Source organism: Lactuca saligna, chromosome 1, assembly GCF_052625555.1.
Source record: "Lactuca saligna cultivar CGN05327 chromosome 1, ASM5262555v1, whole genome shotgun sequence".
NCBI classification, from domain to species: Eukaryota; Viridiplantae; Streptophyta; class Magnoliopsida; order Asterales; family Asteraceae; genus Lactuca; species Lactuca saligna.
Window position 1 is genome coordinate 111053706 of NC_136417.1, and position 14917 is coordinate 111068622.

Consider the following 14917-nt stretch of genomic DNA (forward strand, 5'->3'; position numbering starts at 1 on the left):
TTTTGATATGATGTTTGAGATACACAATTTGGGATTTTATTATGTTGTTTTATGAATTATCGGTTTTTCTTAAATGGTTTATAGCGAAATTTTTGGACTATATTTTTCGGATGTTACAACCACTACTAACGTCATGACCATCATCACCATCACTGCCATCGCCACCGCACCCACCACCACCATCACCACTACTACCACTACTAATAATACTACTGCGACCACCACTACCACCATTGCCACTGCAATCATCACCACCATCGACGTCGCCACTACCATCGCTCACGACCACCACCAATGTTGCCACAAGTCGCCATTACCACCGCTAACACTGTCACCACCACTACCAACGTCGCGACCACCATCACTGCCACCGCACCCACCACCATCATCACCAACACTACCACCATTAATAATACTACCGCGACCACCACTACCAACATTGCCACTACGATCATCACCATCATCGACGTCACCACTACCATCACTCACAACCACCACCAACGATGCCAGAAGCCGCCACTACCACCACTAACACTGTCACCGCCACCAACCACCATCACCACTACCACTGCCACCACAATTAATGCCACCGCCACCATCACCACCACTGTTGCCGCCACCATCATCGCCACCCACCACTATCGCTGCCACCATCACTGCCACTACCTCTATCACTGCTACCATCACTTTCGCCACCGCCACCGCCAGTGCCCCTTCACCACTACTGAAATTTTATTGTTTTTATAATTTATATAATGTGTCTTTACATATAAGTTAGAAAAGAAGGTAAAATTAACATGCAAAAAGAGTAATTATATTATTTTATATGAATTCCAATTCAATTTCCTATGAACCAAACACGATCTAAAATTAATTCTAATTCCATTTATTGCGAATCAAACAACAAATGGAATTGGATTCAATTAATAAATTCATTTTCCAATTCAAATTCAAATTCCTTCAGTTATATTCTGCGAACCAAACAACACATTGGAGTTGAATTACCTAGAATTCATTTTCTCTATAATTAATTTATATAAACAGCTCTTCATGTAATTTTTCTTTTATTTTAAGTTAAAAAATCATTTATAACCAATATAGTTTGACGAAAACCCGATTCAATGATCGCAATTTCTTTTTTATTAAAAAATAAGGAAATCTCGGATAAAGTACCAATATTTTGGACCAGTTTACAATTTAATCCACTTTTATTTTTTGAACAGAAAAGTCGCGATTATTTTATAAGCCAAATAAACGAAAAAGTTCTTGTTTTTTTTTTCAAGAGAAAATGAGAGATTATCGTATAAAATTAGATAATCGAGACTTTTCTGTTCCGAAATAAATATTATGATTAAACCGTAAACTGATCCAAAATATTGAAACTTTGATTTTGAAATTCAAGATTACCTAGAATATAATATATGTTTGTAAAAGTATGTGAAATTTTGGTGGCTTTAGTGATTGTCATATTATCTTGGTACTTGTATTTTTTTTTTCAAACATAAGCCTTATTTATAGAACAAAATAAAATATAATGCTTAACTGATATTTGACAAACTATAGTGTGGTTCATGGTTTTGTCCTTAATTAAACTCAAATTTAAGGGGCTTTTTTGTGTTCTCGGCCCAAGATATTTGGACGGGCCCTATCCATAAAGAAAAAGAACGGTTTAACATGAAAAGAATTGGGTCTCTCGTTTGTTGAATGAATGTAGAGAGCAGCGAATGCATATTAAGGGATTAACACTAATAAACAAAGTAACTAGTTTAAAATAAGGAATCAAGTAACTAGTTTAAAATAAGGGATACATATTAATAAAAATAATCTAAATCTATTAATGATTCCATAAAAAAAAAAAAAAAGATGCCATGCAAGCGAGTTATCCAAACCTTTTGGTTTTGACATAATTGAATTAATCGGAGTTGGCCTAGCTACCACTAATATGAGCAATATGTCATGACTAACTAATTAATTAACGAATATCCTTGGTCATTAAGTTTTCTTCGTTCTAATAAATGAGTAGTTTTTAAATCCACATGTCACTTCCTTAGCCTATAGTCACTACTAATCTTCTGGTCGGCTATAATAGTAACATATGAGTATAGTTTCTTGTAATCGATGAGTAAAAGGGAGAATTATATGGGTATACCCTCTTTCATTGATACTAAGACCATCTTCAATGCATTGAACTCAAATGAGTTCAATGGATTGCCACATGTACATGCCACTCACAATACAATTTTATCTATTAAACTCTACACTCTATTAAACCCAATACAATTTAATGGATTATCACATCATTTATGTATGTGTGTGTGAGGAGAGAGAGTGTGGAGTTTAATGGGGATTGAACTCCCCATTCTATTGAGTGCCATGTCATTAACCCACAATGGGGATTTTGAGTTTAATGGGATTAAATTCCCCATTCAACTCTCCATTATACTACCATTGGAGATAGCCTAAGTTTGAGAAGAAAAAGGGAACAACAAACCGCTTTGACCATCGTCATCAAAAACTGCACTTGCAAGGTTTACTGGTCTCTTTTAAGTTTCAACTTATATTTAGTTGTTCCTTTTCAATATGATTAAGTTATGTAATTGATTTCAATCAGAGTTTATAACCCAACAACTGGTGTTGTAATTTTTAATTACTTTTTATATACTAATCTCTTTTTTCTATTTTTTTCATTGTCATAATATATTAATTTGGATTATGGTGTGCTATATTTTTAGATTGAATGATTCATTTTTAGTGCGGTTTCATGGCTAAAAAAACTTTCGATCGGTCATGATGCTTAAATGTGGGTGATTTTTCTGCTCTACACATTGATTTCAGGTGTGTAATAAAAATTCTTCATCTTACTGTTATACCCATGGATTATTATGCCATATTACTTTGTATTATATCTCAATAATAGCATTTTCCTATTAAGAAAACGATTTTTGTTTGTTTTTTTAAACACATGTTTGATTCAATTTCTCAATTGATTTGTTAGAAATCATAAAAAAAAAAGTTAGTAATAAGTAAAGCATTATAGTATTAAGAATACGATGTTTGTTTCTTTCCTTAAACTCATGTGTGTTTGAATTTATAATCGATCTGTGAGTGTAGAAACCAGAAAAAAAAATTACTATTCTGATATGTAACTGTAAATTTATAAAACTATGCTTATTTGACTTTTACAACAGCAACCTCTTTGTATTTAGATGTGAACAACTCTTATTTTCAGTTGTTTGATCCGATTTACTAAAGGGTTGTTTTTCTTTTACTGGAATTATGTTTTGGTTTAGATGCTTCAATTCAAACTGTTACCCTTTTTGTGTTGATGTAATTTTGTTTGTTTGTTAATTAGTTATATTATTCTACTATTCAATTTTTCCTTCTTTAGAACTAATTTTTTTTGTTTGTGTTTGTGGAAAAATAACCAAAATGCCACTTTACTGTCATGAAAATAAAAAAGACCACTTGACACTTATTTTATTTATTGGAAAATATGACCAAAATGAAAATAAAAATGGCCAAATTTTTTCTAAAAAACTAAGAAAAAACCAAAAAATAGCAATGTACTTTGAAAGAAGTGTGAGAACAGGTTATTTGGAGATTTTTTCGAAGTGGGTTACTATTTTGGTAAAAATTGACAATTTTGTTCATTTCAATAGGTATAAAAAATTAGTATTCAAGTCATTTTGACCATAAGTCAAATAGAAAATTTGGTCATTTTTCATTTCAATAAGGTAAAACCAAAAAAAAAAAAATATCATTTTGGTTATTTAAATCATTATAAGTATATAAAAACGTAATTGAACCATTTTAGTCATTTAACAATTTTAATATATTTATGTCGTTTTTATCATTACAATTAGATAAAATAGAAAAAATCTTGTATTTAGTTCATTTTTTGATGATATATCATAAAAAAATATATACCAAACACAATATTAGTTATGGAGTTTTAAAAAACTCATAAGACAAATTTCCCAATATCATCATTTCTCATATCAATTTAAGATCAAGAAACATATGGTTTTCAAGTTACTTACAACTCAAAACTCACTACATAAACCCTCATATTGTCACTCAACCTAATCTATTACTAACTATCTAATATGAAAGAAAACTTATCACAAAACCTTTTTCATACTCGAATACAACTAGCAAAACAGATGTATATAACAATCTAACAACAAAGATCTCTCAAGAGAGAAAGACGAAAGAGAAAACCCTAAATCTGATAGCTTCAACTGAACGAAAGTGAAGTCCAGAGCCTTCTCTCTCTTTATTTATATCTTGGATCACACCCACGAATATAACCCGAAGACAAATTGACCCGAACTCAACCCGCGTGTTTCAACTGATCCCTGCATACATGAATAATCCTTGCAAAACATATTATCTACACAACACACCCTTCATAGTTACTTCTTAAAAATAAATATGAGATTGTAAAATACAATTGAATATTTTCAACATCCCCCCTCAATCGAAATATTTATTTTTTGAAAATATCAATAAGACCCATTTTATTAGATAAAAATTCATGTTGTTTCACACTTAAAGATTTATTGAGTATATCAGCATTTTGTTCATCAGAATCAATTTTTACAAGTTTTAAAACACCACTAGAAATTTTTTCCCTAACAAAATGCAGATCTACTTCAAAATGTTTTGTCCTTTCATGAAATACAGGATTAAGAGCCAATTTAATTGTAGAACTATTATCACAAAAAACAGAAACAGGAATAAGATTTTTAACTTCAATTTCAAATAGAATTTTTAAAATCCAAATTATCTCACATGTGATAGAGCCAAGAGCCCTGTATTCAAATTCAGTGGAGGATCTGGACACAATAGACTGCTTTTTACTTTTCCAAGAAATAAGACAATTATTAAGATATACCATATACCCAGACACAGACCTTCTTGTAGCTAAACACTTAGCCTAATCTGCATCCACAAAACCTTTTAATTCCAATACACTAAATCTGGTTAAGGCAATTCCTTTTCCAGGACTATTCTTTAAATATCTTAACAATTTATTGAGTATATCAGCATTTTGTTCATCAGAATCAATTTTTACAAGTTTTAAAACACCACTAGAAATTTTTTTCCCTAACAAAATGCAGATCTACTTCAAAATGTTTTGCCCTTTCATGAAATACAGGATTAAGAGACAATTTAATTGTAGAACTATTATCACAAAAAACAGAAACAGGAATAAGATTTTTAACTTCAATTTCAAATAAAATTTTTAAAATCCAAATTATCTCACATGTGATAGAGCCAAGAGTCCTATATTCAAATTCAGTGGAGGATCTGGACACAATAGACTGCTTTTTACTTTTCCAAGAAATAAGACAATTATTAAGATATACCATATACCCAGACACAGACCTTCTTGTAGCTAAACACTTAGCCTAATCTGCATCCACAAAACCTTTTAATTCCAATACACTAGATCTGGTTAAGGCAATTCCTTTTCCAGGACTATTCTTTAAATACCTTAACAATCTAAAAGCAATATTTAAATGTAACTTTCTAGGACTATGCATATATTGACTTAAAACCTGAACTGCATAAGAAATATCAGGTCTAGTAACTGTAAGATAGATAAGTTTAACTATTAATTTTTGAAATTCAGTTTTATTCACCAACAATTCATTTTTCCCATCAATGATTATTAGAATTTATAACAAAATTTGTTTCCAAAGGTGTGGTCACAGGCTTACAGCCAAGCATACCATATTCATGCAACAACTCAAGACAGTATCTTCTTTGGTTTAAACACAAACCACTATAAATTTAACTACTTTAATCCCCAAAAAATATTTAAGTGTTCCAAGATCTTTGATTAAAAACTGACTATTCATAAAAGACTTTACCTTTTTTAACTCTACTTCACTATTTCCAGTTAAAATAATATCATCAACATATACTAATAACACAGTTATTGAACCTTCAACTTTCCTAATAAACAATGAATAATCACTTATACTCTGTTTAAAACCAAACTCAAACAATGAAGCACAAAGTTTTTCATTCCATTTCCTAGGAGCCTGCTTCAGTCCATATAAAGACTTAGTGAGCTTACATACTCTAGTATCATTATTAGAGTAATAACCAGGTGGAAGTGACATATACACATCTTCAGTAAGATCTCCATATAAAAAAGCATTATTAATATCCATCTGATATAATGGCCAAGAATAATGAACAGAAAGAGAAATAACAATACGAAATGTTACAATTTTTGCAACAGGAGAGAAAGTCTCTTCAAAATCAATCCCCTCTCTTTGATTATAACCTTTAGCAACTAAACGAGCTTTATATCTCTCAATTTCACCATTTGACTTATATTTAATTTTATAAACCCATTTACATCCAATTGGTTTTCTATTTTTAGGTAACTCAGTTATTTCCCATGTATTATTTCGATGAAGTGCTTCCATCTCATCATTCATCGCTTTAATCCAATTTAAATCAGAAAAGGCTTCATTATAACTTTTAGGTTCAACAGTTTTATTTAGATTAGAAATAAAACACTTAGTTTCAGAATCAAGAAAAGAATAGTTAACAGATCTTTCAACACCATATTTATACTTACCTTCAACAATGTAATCAACAAACTTAACAGGCATATGAGACTCACGCCTAGACCTAGACACACTTATAGACTGATCCATAGAAGGGGTTAAGATAGACTGACTATTTTCCTCAGACACACTCGAAGAAGAAGGAACAGATGAATCAGTAGGAGGCATAATTGCCTCGCCACCAGGGTTGACAGAATTACCAGAATCAACATCATCCGTACCAATGGCTGCATCAGCACCATCCAACTGATACTCTACTCTCAGATCATCGAGATTAATATAATCATTTATATATTTATAATTATCAAATTCATCACAGGAAAAAAGATCACTAGGACCAAAATTATTTGAAATCTTATCAACAGAAGTTGATTTTAACTTGTATGGAAAAACAGATTCATAGAACTTTACATCCCTGGATACAAAGGAAGAATTAGTATCCAAACTAAGAAGTTTATAAGCCTTTTTATCAGAACAATATCCTAAAAGAATACATTTTTCAGCACGTTCAGACAATTTATCAAAAACATTTGGCTTAACAGCAAAACATAGACAACCAAAAACCCTTAAATAATCAAAACTAGGTGTTCTTTGAAAAACAAGTTCATAAGGTGATTGACCATTTAAAACAAAAGTAAGCATTCTATTTATTAAAAAAAACAGAAGTCAAAACAGCATCTCCCCAATACTTAACAGGAACTCCTGATTGAAATAAAAGTGAATAAGCGACATTAAGAATATGCCTATGCTTTCTCTCCACAACTCCATTTTGTTGTGGAGTATAAGCACATGATATTTGATGTATTATACCCTTTTCAAAACAAAAAAAAAATCATTTGATTATTAACAAACTCAGTACCATTGTCTGAACGTACAATTTTAATACCAACATTAAATTGATTTAAAAGAATATTAACAAAAGATTTAAAGCAATCAAAAACCTCAATTTTAGATTTTAAAAGATAAACCCAAGTGGCCCTAGTTAAATCATCCACAATAGTCAAGAAATACTTAAACCCCTCAACAGAAGCAAGTCTATAAGGACCCCAGACATCAATGTGAACCAAATCACCTAACTTAGTTGAAGTATGTTGACTATGTGGAAAGGATTCTCTAGTTTGTTTTGACTTATGACAAACATCACAAGGAGGAAGAGATTCATTTCCAAGTTTTAGAATATATTTTAAAGAAATCAAAGCTTGGTCTACTAGATAACCAAGTCTACTATGCCAAGTTAGTTTAGAAACATAACACTTAGACACATTATTTGTTAAAATACCTGAGGGAACATAATCAAGATAGTATAATCCCCCAGACTCTCTACCATTCTCCACCATCTTCTTGGATAGTGAATCTTGGATTTTACAAGTATGTTCAAAAAAAACAACCTCACAGCCACTATCTTTACAGAGTTTATGGACAGACAAAAGGTTAACATTAAAATCAGGAACAACAAAGACATCAAATAAAGTAAGATGTGAGGACAATTGAAGATTCCCTATTTTATTTATAGAAGCTGACGAACCATTAGGATGTTTAACAGACAGATTAAGTTTAGACACATCTATAGCATCTTTAAGTTGTGACTCAGAAGCTATCATATGTTGATTGGCTCCTGAATCAATAATCCAAATTTGAGAATCATTTGAACTAACAAAAGAATTACAACATCGAAACACAGACATACCCGCCATATTTGCAGTAGCAGACACATCATCACAAGTAGAATTCTCACTAATGAGACGCAAGAACTTGGAATATTGCTCACCAGTGAGAAAATGAGCATCACTTCCAAGACCAGACTCAGAAGAAACAGACTTGCTATTGTTAGCACTAGTAGAAGAAGAATTCACAGAAACAGATTTGTTTTGATTATTATTATCGTTTTTAAATTTAACATATTTCTATCGTGTGACCTTTAAGATTGCAATGTTTTACATTGCAAACCTTGGTTCTTAGACCTAACTTGATTTTGCCCTCGTTTAAAATCACTAACTTTGCTATTAAACATAGAGACTTGTGGTTTTGAAGAAACAGTAGACCCAAGAGACCCATTCTTTTGAAGAGACTCTTCTCTAGAAAGAATGAGAAGGCAGATTTAACATTAGATAAAGGTTCCATCAAAAGAATGTGACTCTTAACTTGATTATAAACATCATCTAGTCCACTAAGAAATTGCATTAACTTCATCAATTTTGAATGATCATTAAGTTTTGTAGCTACCTCACACACACATTCAGTTAAACTAGTTAAACCATCAAACTCTTTCCACAGCGAATCTAGTTTATTAAAATAATCAGAAAGAGAAGAACCATTTTGTTTTAATGTGTTAATCTGTTGATGAATATTAAAAATTACTGACCCATCAGCTTTATTATATGTTTCAAATAGTTCATCCCAAATATCTTTAGCTTTATCCGAATACACATGACTAGCATATATAGTTTCAGAAATTGACCCTAGAATCCAATTACAAACAACAGCATTTACACGTTCCCATTTAGAGGCTTTAGTCCTCTCAGTATTTTCAAGAGTAATAGTACCATCCACAAAGCCCAATTTATTTCTAGCTTTAAGACCTCTAGACATAGCACTACACCACAATCGATAATTCTCATTACCAGTCAGTTTAACAGTTATAATGGATGTTACAGTATTATCATAAGGATGGACATATAAAGGATCATCAAAATCAACAGTAGTTTCCTTAGAAACACCACTCCCTTCAGGAATTTCACCAGCCATAGTAAACCACAAAAACAATCAAACTAACCAACTAGCAATATAGATCAAGAACAGAAAACCAAGAACCAACACTAGTGTTGACTTAAAGTCCAGATGGTCACCACAGTATATCGAGGCCCAAGACAATCAACACCGTGTGAAAAAAAAAACAGAACAACTTCAAGAACAATTAACAATTAACTGATGTAATCAAAGCATCAGGAATTTCTAGATCTACAGCTAGAAAACAAGAGAGAAAGGAACAAGAAATCCTCACAGTGCAATAGGCAATTAAGATTGATTAGATCAACTCCCTAAATCCGTTCCCTACAAGGGTTTATCAGTGATGAAATCTGACCCCAAGAGGGTTTATCAGTGATCGATTATGTTGGAGAGTTTTAAGCTTCAACACAACAACGCTCAATCAGATCTCGAATCACAACACTCCTGAAAGATTAAACAAAAAAATCTCGCAGAACCAAGATCTCAACAACTAGATTCTAGAACAAAGAAAACAAGTCTTACGCTCTGATACCATGTTAAAAAACTCATAAGACAAATTTCCCAACATCATCATTTCTCATATCAATTTAAGATCAAGAAACAGATGGTTTTCAAGTTACTTACAACTCAAAACTCACTACATAAACCCTCTGATTTTCACTCAACCTAATCTATTACTAACTATCTAATATGAAAGAAAACTGATCACAAAACCTTTTTCATACTCGAAGACAGCTAGCAAAACAAATGTATATAACAATCTAACAACAAAGATCTCTCAAGAGAGAAAGACGAGAGAGAAAACCCTAAATCTGATAGCTTCAACTGAACGAAAGTGAAGTCCAGAGCCTTCTCTCTCTTTATTTATATCTTGGATCACACCCACGAATATAACCCGAAGACAAATTGACCCGAACTCAACCCGCGTGTTTCAACTGATCCCTGCATACACGAATAATCCTTGCAAAACATATTATTTACACAACACACCCTTCACGCTTACTTCTTAAAAATAAATATGAGATTGTAAAATGCAATTGAATATTTTCAACGGAGAAAGATGGTCTTTTTATTATTATTGATTTAAACTCAAAGTACATTCCTTACAAACAATTTCATACATTAATTAAAGATACTAATAAGCATACATTCATTATTATAGATTTATAATTAAAAACTATGTTTTTTTTTATTAACTAACTTATTATAATTTTTCAACCGTATATTAAAGGGTTATGAATAACTGCTTGCAAAAATATGATTAATTTTAGATTCTTTATAGTTATAATATTGTTTTCTTTTTAATAATTTATTTAAAATAAATGATTAATAATTATAAGTTTTTACTATAAAAATTCAATTATATTTATAACTGTGGTTTCCACGAATTATAACCTAGTTTCTTTAATATAAATATAGGTGTTACATTTTTAGCAAATGTAAATACTTACCTTTTTAGTACATGTAAGGGAGATGCATCATAAAAAGTGAAGTAAATTATAGAAAAGATACATCAATAGCTTTTGTTTAAAGTGTTATTATGTGAGTTACTTTCGTCATCTTTATTTCTATAAAACCGCAAACAAAATTATGACGTTGTACTAAACCTGTAAGTTAAGAGGGATCGCTTCTGTAACTTATTTTAAAAATTACAGGTAACATCCCTACGTGGAAAGAGTATTTATAGACAGGTTGATTAACCTAAGAGTATTTATAGACAGGTTGATTAACCTTGATTATTTTTCCGAGTGAAGAATAGAAAGAGAAAAGATAAGGAATGGCGAGAATTTATGTTATTGTAAAAAATGTGGTTACATTGACAACACTACTCGCCGCGTTGTGGCGCTGAGGTGTGGTGCATGGGCTTTCAGAGGATTCCCAAGAAAGGAATTACTATTTTAGGAGGTATAAATTATAATAACGGAACATAAAAAATCCTATAATTGACTTTGTTTTTTTTTTTTTAATTTTTTCACTCAGTTATTGATCGGACATTGTTCTTAAAAACAAGTTTATTGTTTGCGATTTGGATGCTCAACGGATCGGATGGGCAGACTATGACTGTGAGTTTATGTGTAAAACAAATGAATAAATTCTATTTTGATAGACATAGACAATAAAATATTAAATTATGTTGTTGTTCAATATGTGGTTAGGTTTTTCAATTGTAGAAGCCTCCTCCAACTCAAGTAGCAGTAGCGGTGAAGTTGTAAACCCTAGTCAGATTAGTAGTGGTAGATCATTGTGGATTAGAAGTCACCAACAAATTCCGATCATTGTTATTGCCTCCATAGCACAACTGACGATGATGTTTCTTGGTTTTTAAGCTATTGGTATGTCCCTTTAGTTTAATATGTATTTTTTAATTTTACAAGCTATTGGATATAAAATAACATAGTAATTGAATTCATAAAAACAAATACACAAATGAAAAATCCAACCATTACTTGATTCCTAAATTGTAGCCTTGTAGGGGGTAAATGATCTTTTGTTGGTATTACTCCCTCGTTTAGATTTGCTAGATGATGTGCGATATTCATGTTTTGTATGCAACTTGATATACTGTAAAATACACATAAATATGACACTTTGTGTGACTATTACATATCACGTTTAACCATCACCATGCCACAATTGCATGCTGTCAAGGTATATCATTTTTTCGCTATTTCCAACATGTACAACTAATGTAGTCAATGTCTATTAAAATACTCCTAGTAGAATCTTGTACACCAAAAATATGGTTGCAGATGTGTGTTTCCTCCCATGTTAAAGATTTTTTCTTTCTCTTATGAAGAATCTTTTTGGCATAAGTGTTTAGTGCAACCAACATGGCTCCTACATAATAATGAAAAAGTTAAAGATTTTTTCATTCTCTTATGAAGCATCTTTTTTGCATAAGTGTTTAGTGCAACCAACATGGCTCCTACGTAATAATATTTTCATTATTTTCAGTGGCGGAGCCAGGATCAAAGTAAAGGGGTATCCTAATTTTTTTTAAGGTAACCCATTTTTTTTCCCGGGGTGCTTGGGTTTCCCCAGTTCAGTTTCAGTTTTAAACCCAAATCTTAATCGAATTCTTAGCTAACCTTAAGTCTTGTTATATAAACATGAAGTTGAAGTATATTTTGATATTTGAATCGATGTAGGACTCAAAGTAGATATCAAATAAAGCATGAGAATAATATGTTTATATAATAGAAAAAAATGGTTGAGTTTACATGTGTTTAACGATGTGGGATAGAATAGCTGGGAAAATAAATAAAAAAGAGTAATCAAAGAATATGTAAGAAGCAAGAATTGATCTTGAAACCTTACTTTAATAAGCCAACACCTTTACCAACAGACCAACTGTTTGTTATGTTTATAAGTGGAGGGATGCGTATATATACACTATACCGATTTTTTTAAGGGATACGTAAACAAAAATTACACTACCGAAAAAAATTTGAGGGGTATCCCGGGATCCCCTTGGATCCGCCCCTGATTATTTTCATTTATCGCTTAGTTTTCAGTAACAGTTATATATATATATATATATATATATATATATATATATATATATATATATATATATATATATATATATATATATATATATATATATATAAACTACATTATAAAGTAAATTTTACTATTTCTAAAAATAGATTCAATATAATAATAATATTTTTTTAAAATGTTCGAGTCGTTAAACTAATACTACAAGTAACCATTAATAAAATAATAATACTTTTAAGTTGTACAAATATATATGCTTAAAGTACAATTATCTCTTATTAAAATAATAATTAAAAGTTAAACTAACTATATTTTGAAATCTTATCCAGAAAGATTTTAAAAACACCCAATAAAACGTCAAAGCCACTCATTCAAATACACTTTTCAAAACTATTTTCCCGTTTATTTTAGAGTAAATTATAGAAATGATCCTTGAGCGTTGGTCTGATTCAATTTTTGGTCCCTAAGTTAAAATGTTAATAAGTTTTGATCCCTAAGTTAAAAAATTAATAGGTTGTATCCTTGTGGTTTATATATATAGCAGTTTTGGTCATTTGGGATAAAAAGACTAAGGCCCCGTTTGATATGCATCTGACCGAGTCAAGTCAAACGTTTTTGGCTGACTCGGACAGCAAAATGTGTTTGATTGTCCAACTTTGGCTATCTGACTCGGTAAGAAATGTCTGACTGAGAAAGGAGTTAAACTTTACAATAATACCTTTGGCCTTGGATAAAAACAAGTAAAATGAGAGGTTACAAGAATTGAACTCAAGTCTCACTATACATATAATGATGTTTACCAGCAAGCTAAAGAGTTTTTTATATTTTAATCTCTAAAATACTATATTTAATGTCTATTATGCTGGAAGTTTTTGTATACATTATTATTATTATTATTATTATTATTATTATTATTATTATTATTATTATTATTATTATAAAGCACATCAGGGTAAAATGGTCATTTTACATCAGTCAGCACATTCAGTTAGATTTATAATCAAATAACATAGTTTTTTACTTAGTCAGAACTTATTACAGACAGACCTTTTTCAATCAACACTTTCTCAATCAACAACTATCAAACGGCCCTAACTTAATCTTTTTTTTTTCATTTTCTTTTAACAATTTATTATTATTATTATTATTATTATTATTATTATTATTATTATTATTATTATTATTATTATTATTATTTAAGATTAAAAGCAAGAATATATTGGTTGTTTTATACTTTCTTTTTATTTAGTTTCTTATTTAAAAGTGTCTTGTATAAAAATTATATTAACCAAAAAATAATATAAATGATAATAACAATTATTTTTATTATTTGGAATGTGAAATGTCACCGAAAAAAAAAATATTCACCAATGACACTTTTCCTGGTATCATACCAGATGAAAATGTAGTTCTATATTATCTGTTTTTGGTATAACGAATCCAATGTAAGAAAATATATACCGAACAAGCACAAAGACAATCAATAGACTTAGAACACATGTCCAATAAAACGCGAAAGTTCAAAAATTTTCATATTCGATTGACTAATGTGGTAACTGTTTTTTGGAATATGTTCTTTAATAACAAACTAATCTTTTGCCATCGCTTTGCGCGGGCCAATTGCTAGTGTGTGTGTGTGTGTGTGTATATATATATATATATATATATATATATATATATATATATATATATGAAAAAATCGCAAGTTTTTCTTTAAATTCTCTGATGAAAAAACAATCGATTTTTTTTCAAAATTTTTTTCAGCGAATTTAAAGAATAATCTGCGATTTTTTTCATTATAAAGTCAAAAAAAAAATTTGTGATATCTAAATATTTTTTTTTTTTTTTATGTATTTTGATGTTTTAGGATTTTTTGTTTTCCATAGATCCTAAAACCTATATATATATATATATATATATATATATATATATATATATATATATATATATATATATATATATATATATATATATATATATATATATATATATATATATATATATACCTCCATGGTCATTGTGTTGAGCATACATGCGTTGTATGGTCTCACAAACAACCAACGTTTTGAAACTCGGACCGGAGATCGAACTGGTCATCT

General features: G+C 30.2%; 1 protein-coding gene across 1 annotated transcript; it reads right to left on the reverse strand.

The window, feature by feature from the left end:
* Positions 1–537: 537 nt before the first annotated feature.
* On the reverse strand, positions 538–9335 carry LOC145010500 (uncharacterized). Its single transcript, XM_078969035.1, has 11 exons — positions 8538–9335; positions 8278–8494; positions 7979–8205; positions 7450–7455; positions 7280–7401; positions 6602–7233; positions 6243–6487; positions 6093–6185; positions 5880–5993; positions 5500–5564; positions 538–724 (listed from the first exon to the last, which is right to left on the reverse strand). The coding sequence occupies exons 1-11, from the start codon at positions 9333–9335 to the stop codon at positions 538–540; spliced, it is 2706 nt and encodes a 901-aa protein (XP_078825161.1).
* Between the last annotated feature and the right edge of the window lie 5582 nt (positions 9336–14917).

What these genes read in the sequence shown, in the direction of transcription:
- LOC145010500 (XM_078969035.1), bottom strand. Translation starts at nt 9,335, where the DNA reads ATGGCTGGTGAAATTCCTGAAGGGAGTGGTGTTTCTAAGGAAACTACT. An exon ending in AGTTAGGTCTAAGAACCAAG is followed by an intron (nt 8,495 to 8,537) that starts GTTTGCAATGTA and finishes GTCACACGATAG; the next exon opens with AAATATGTTAAATTTAAAAA. An exon ending in CAATCAGGAGTTCCTGTTAA is followed by an intron (nt 7,234 to 7,279) that starts GTATTGGGGAGA and finishes TTTAATAAATAG; the next exon opens with AATGCTTACTTTTGTTTTAA.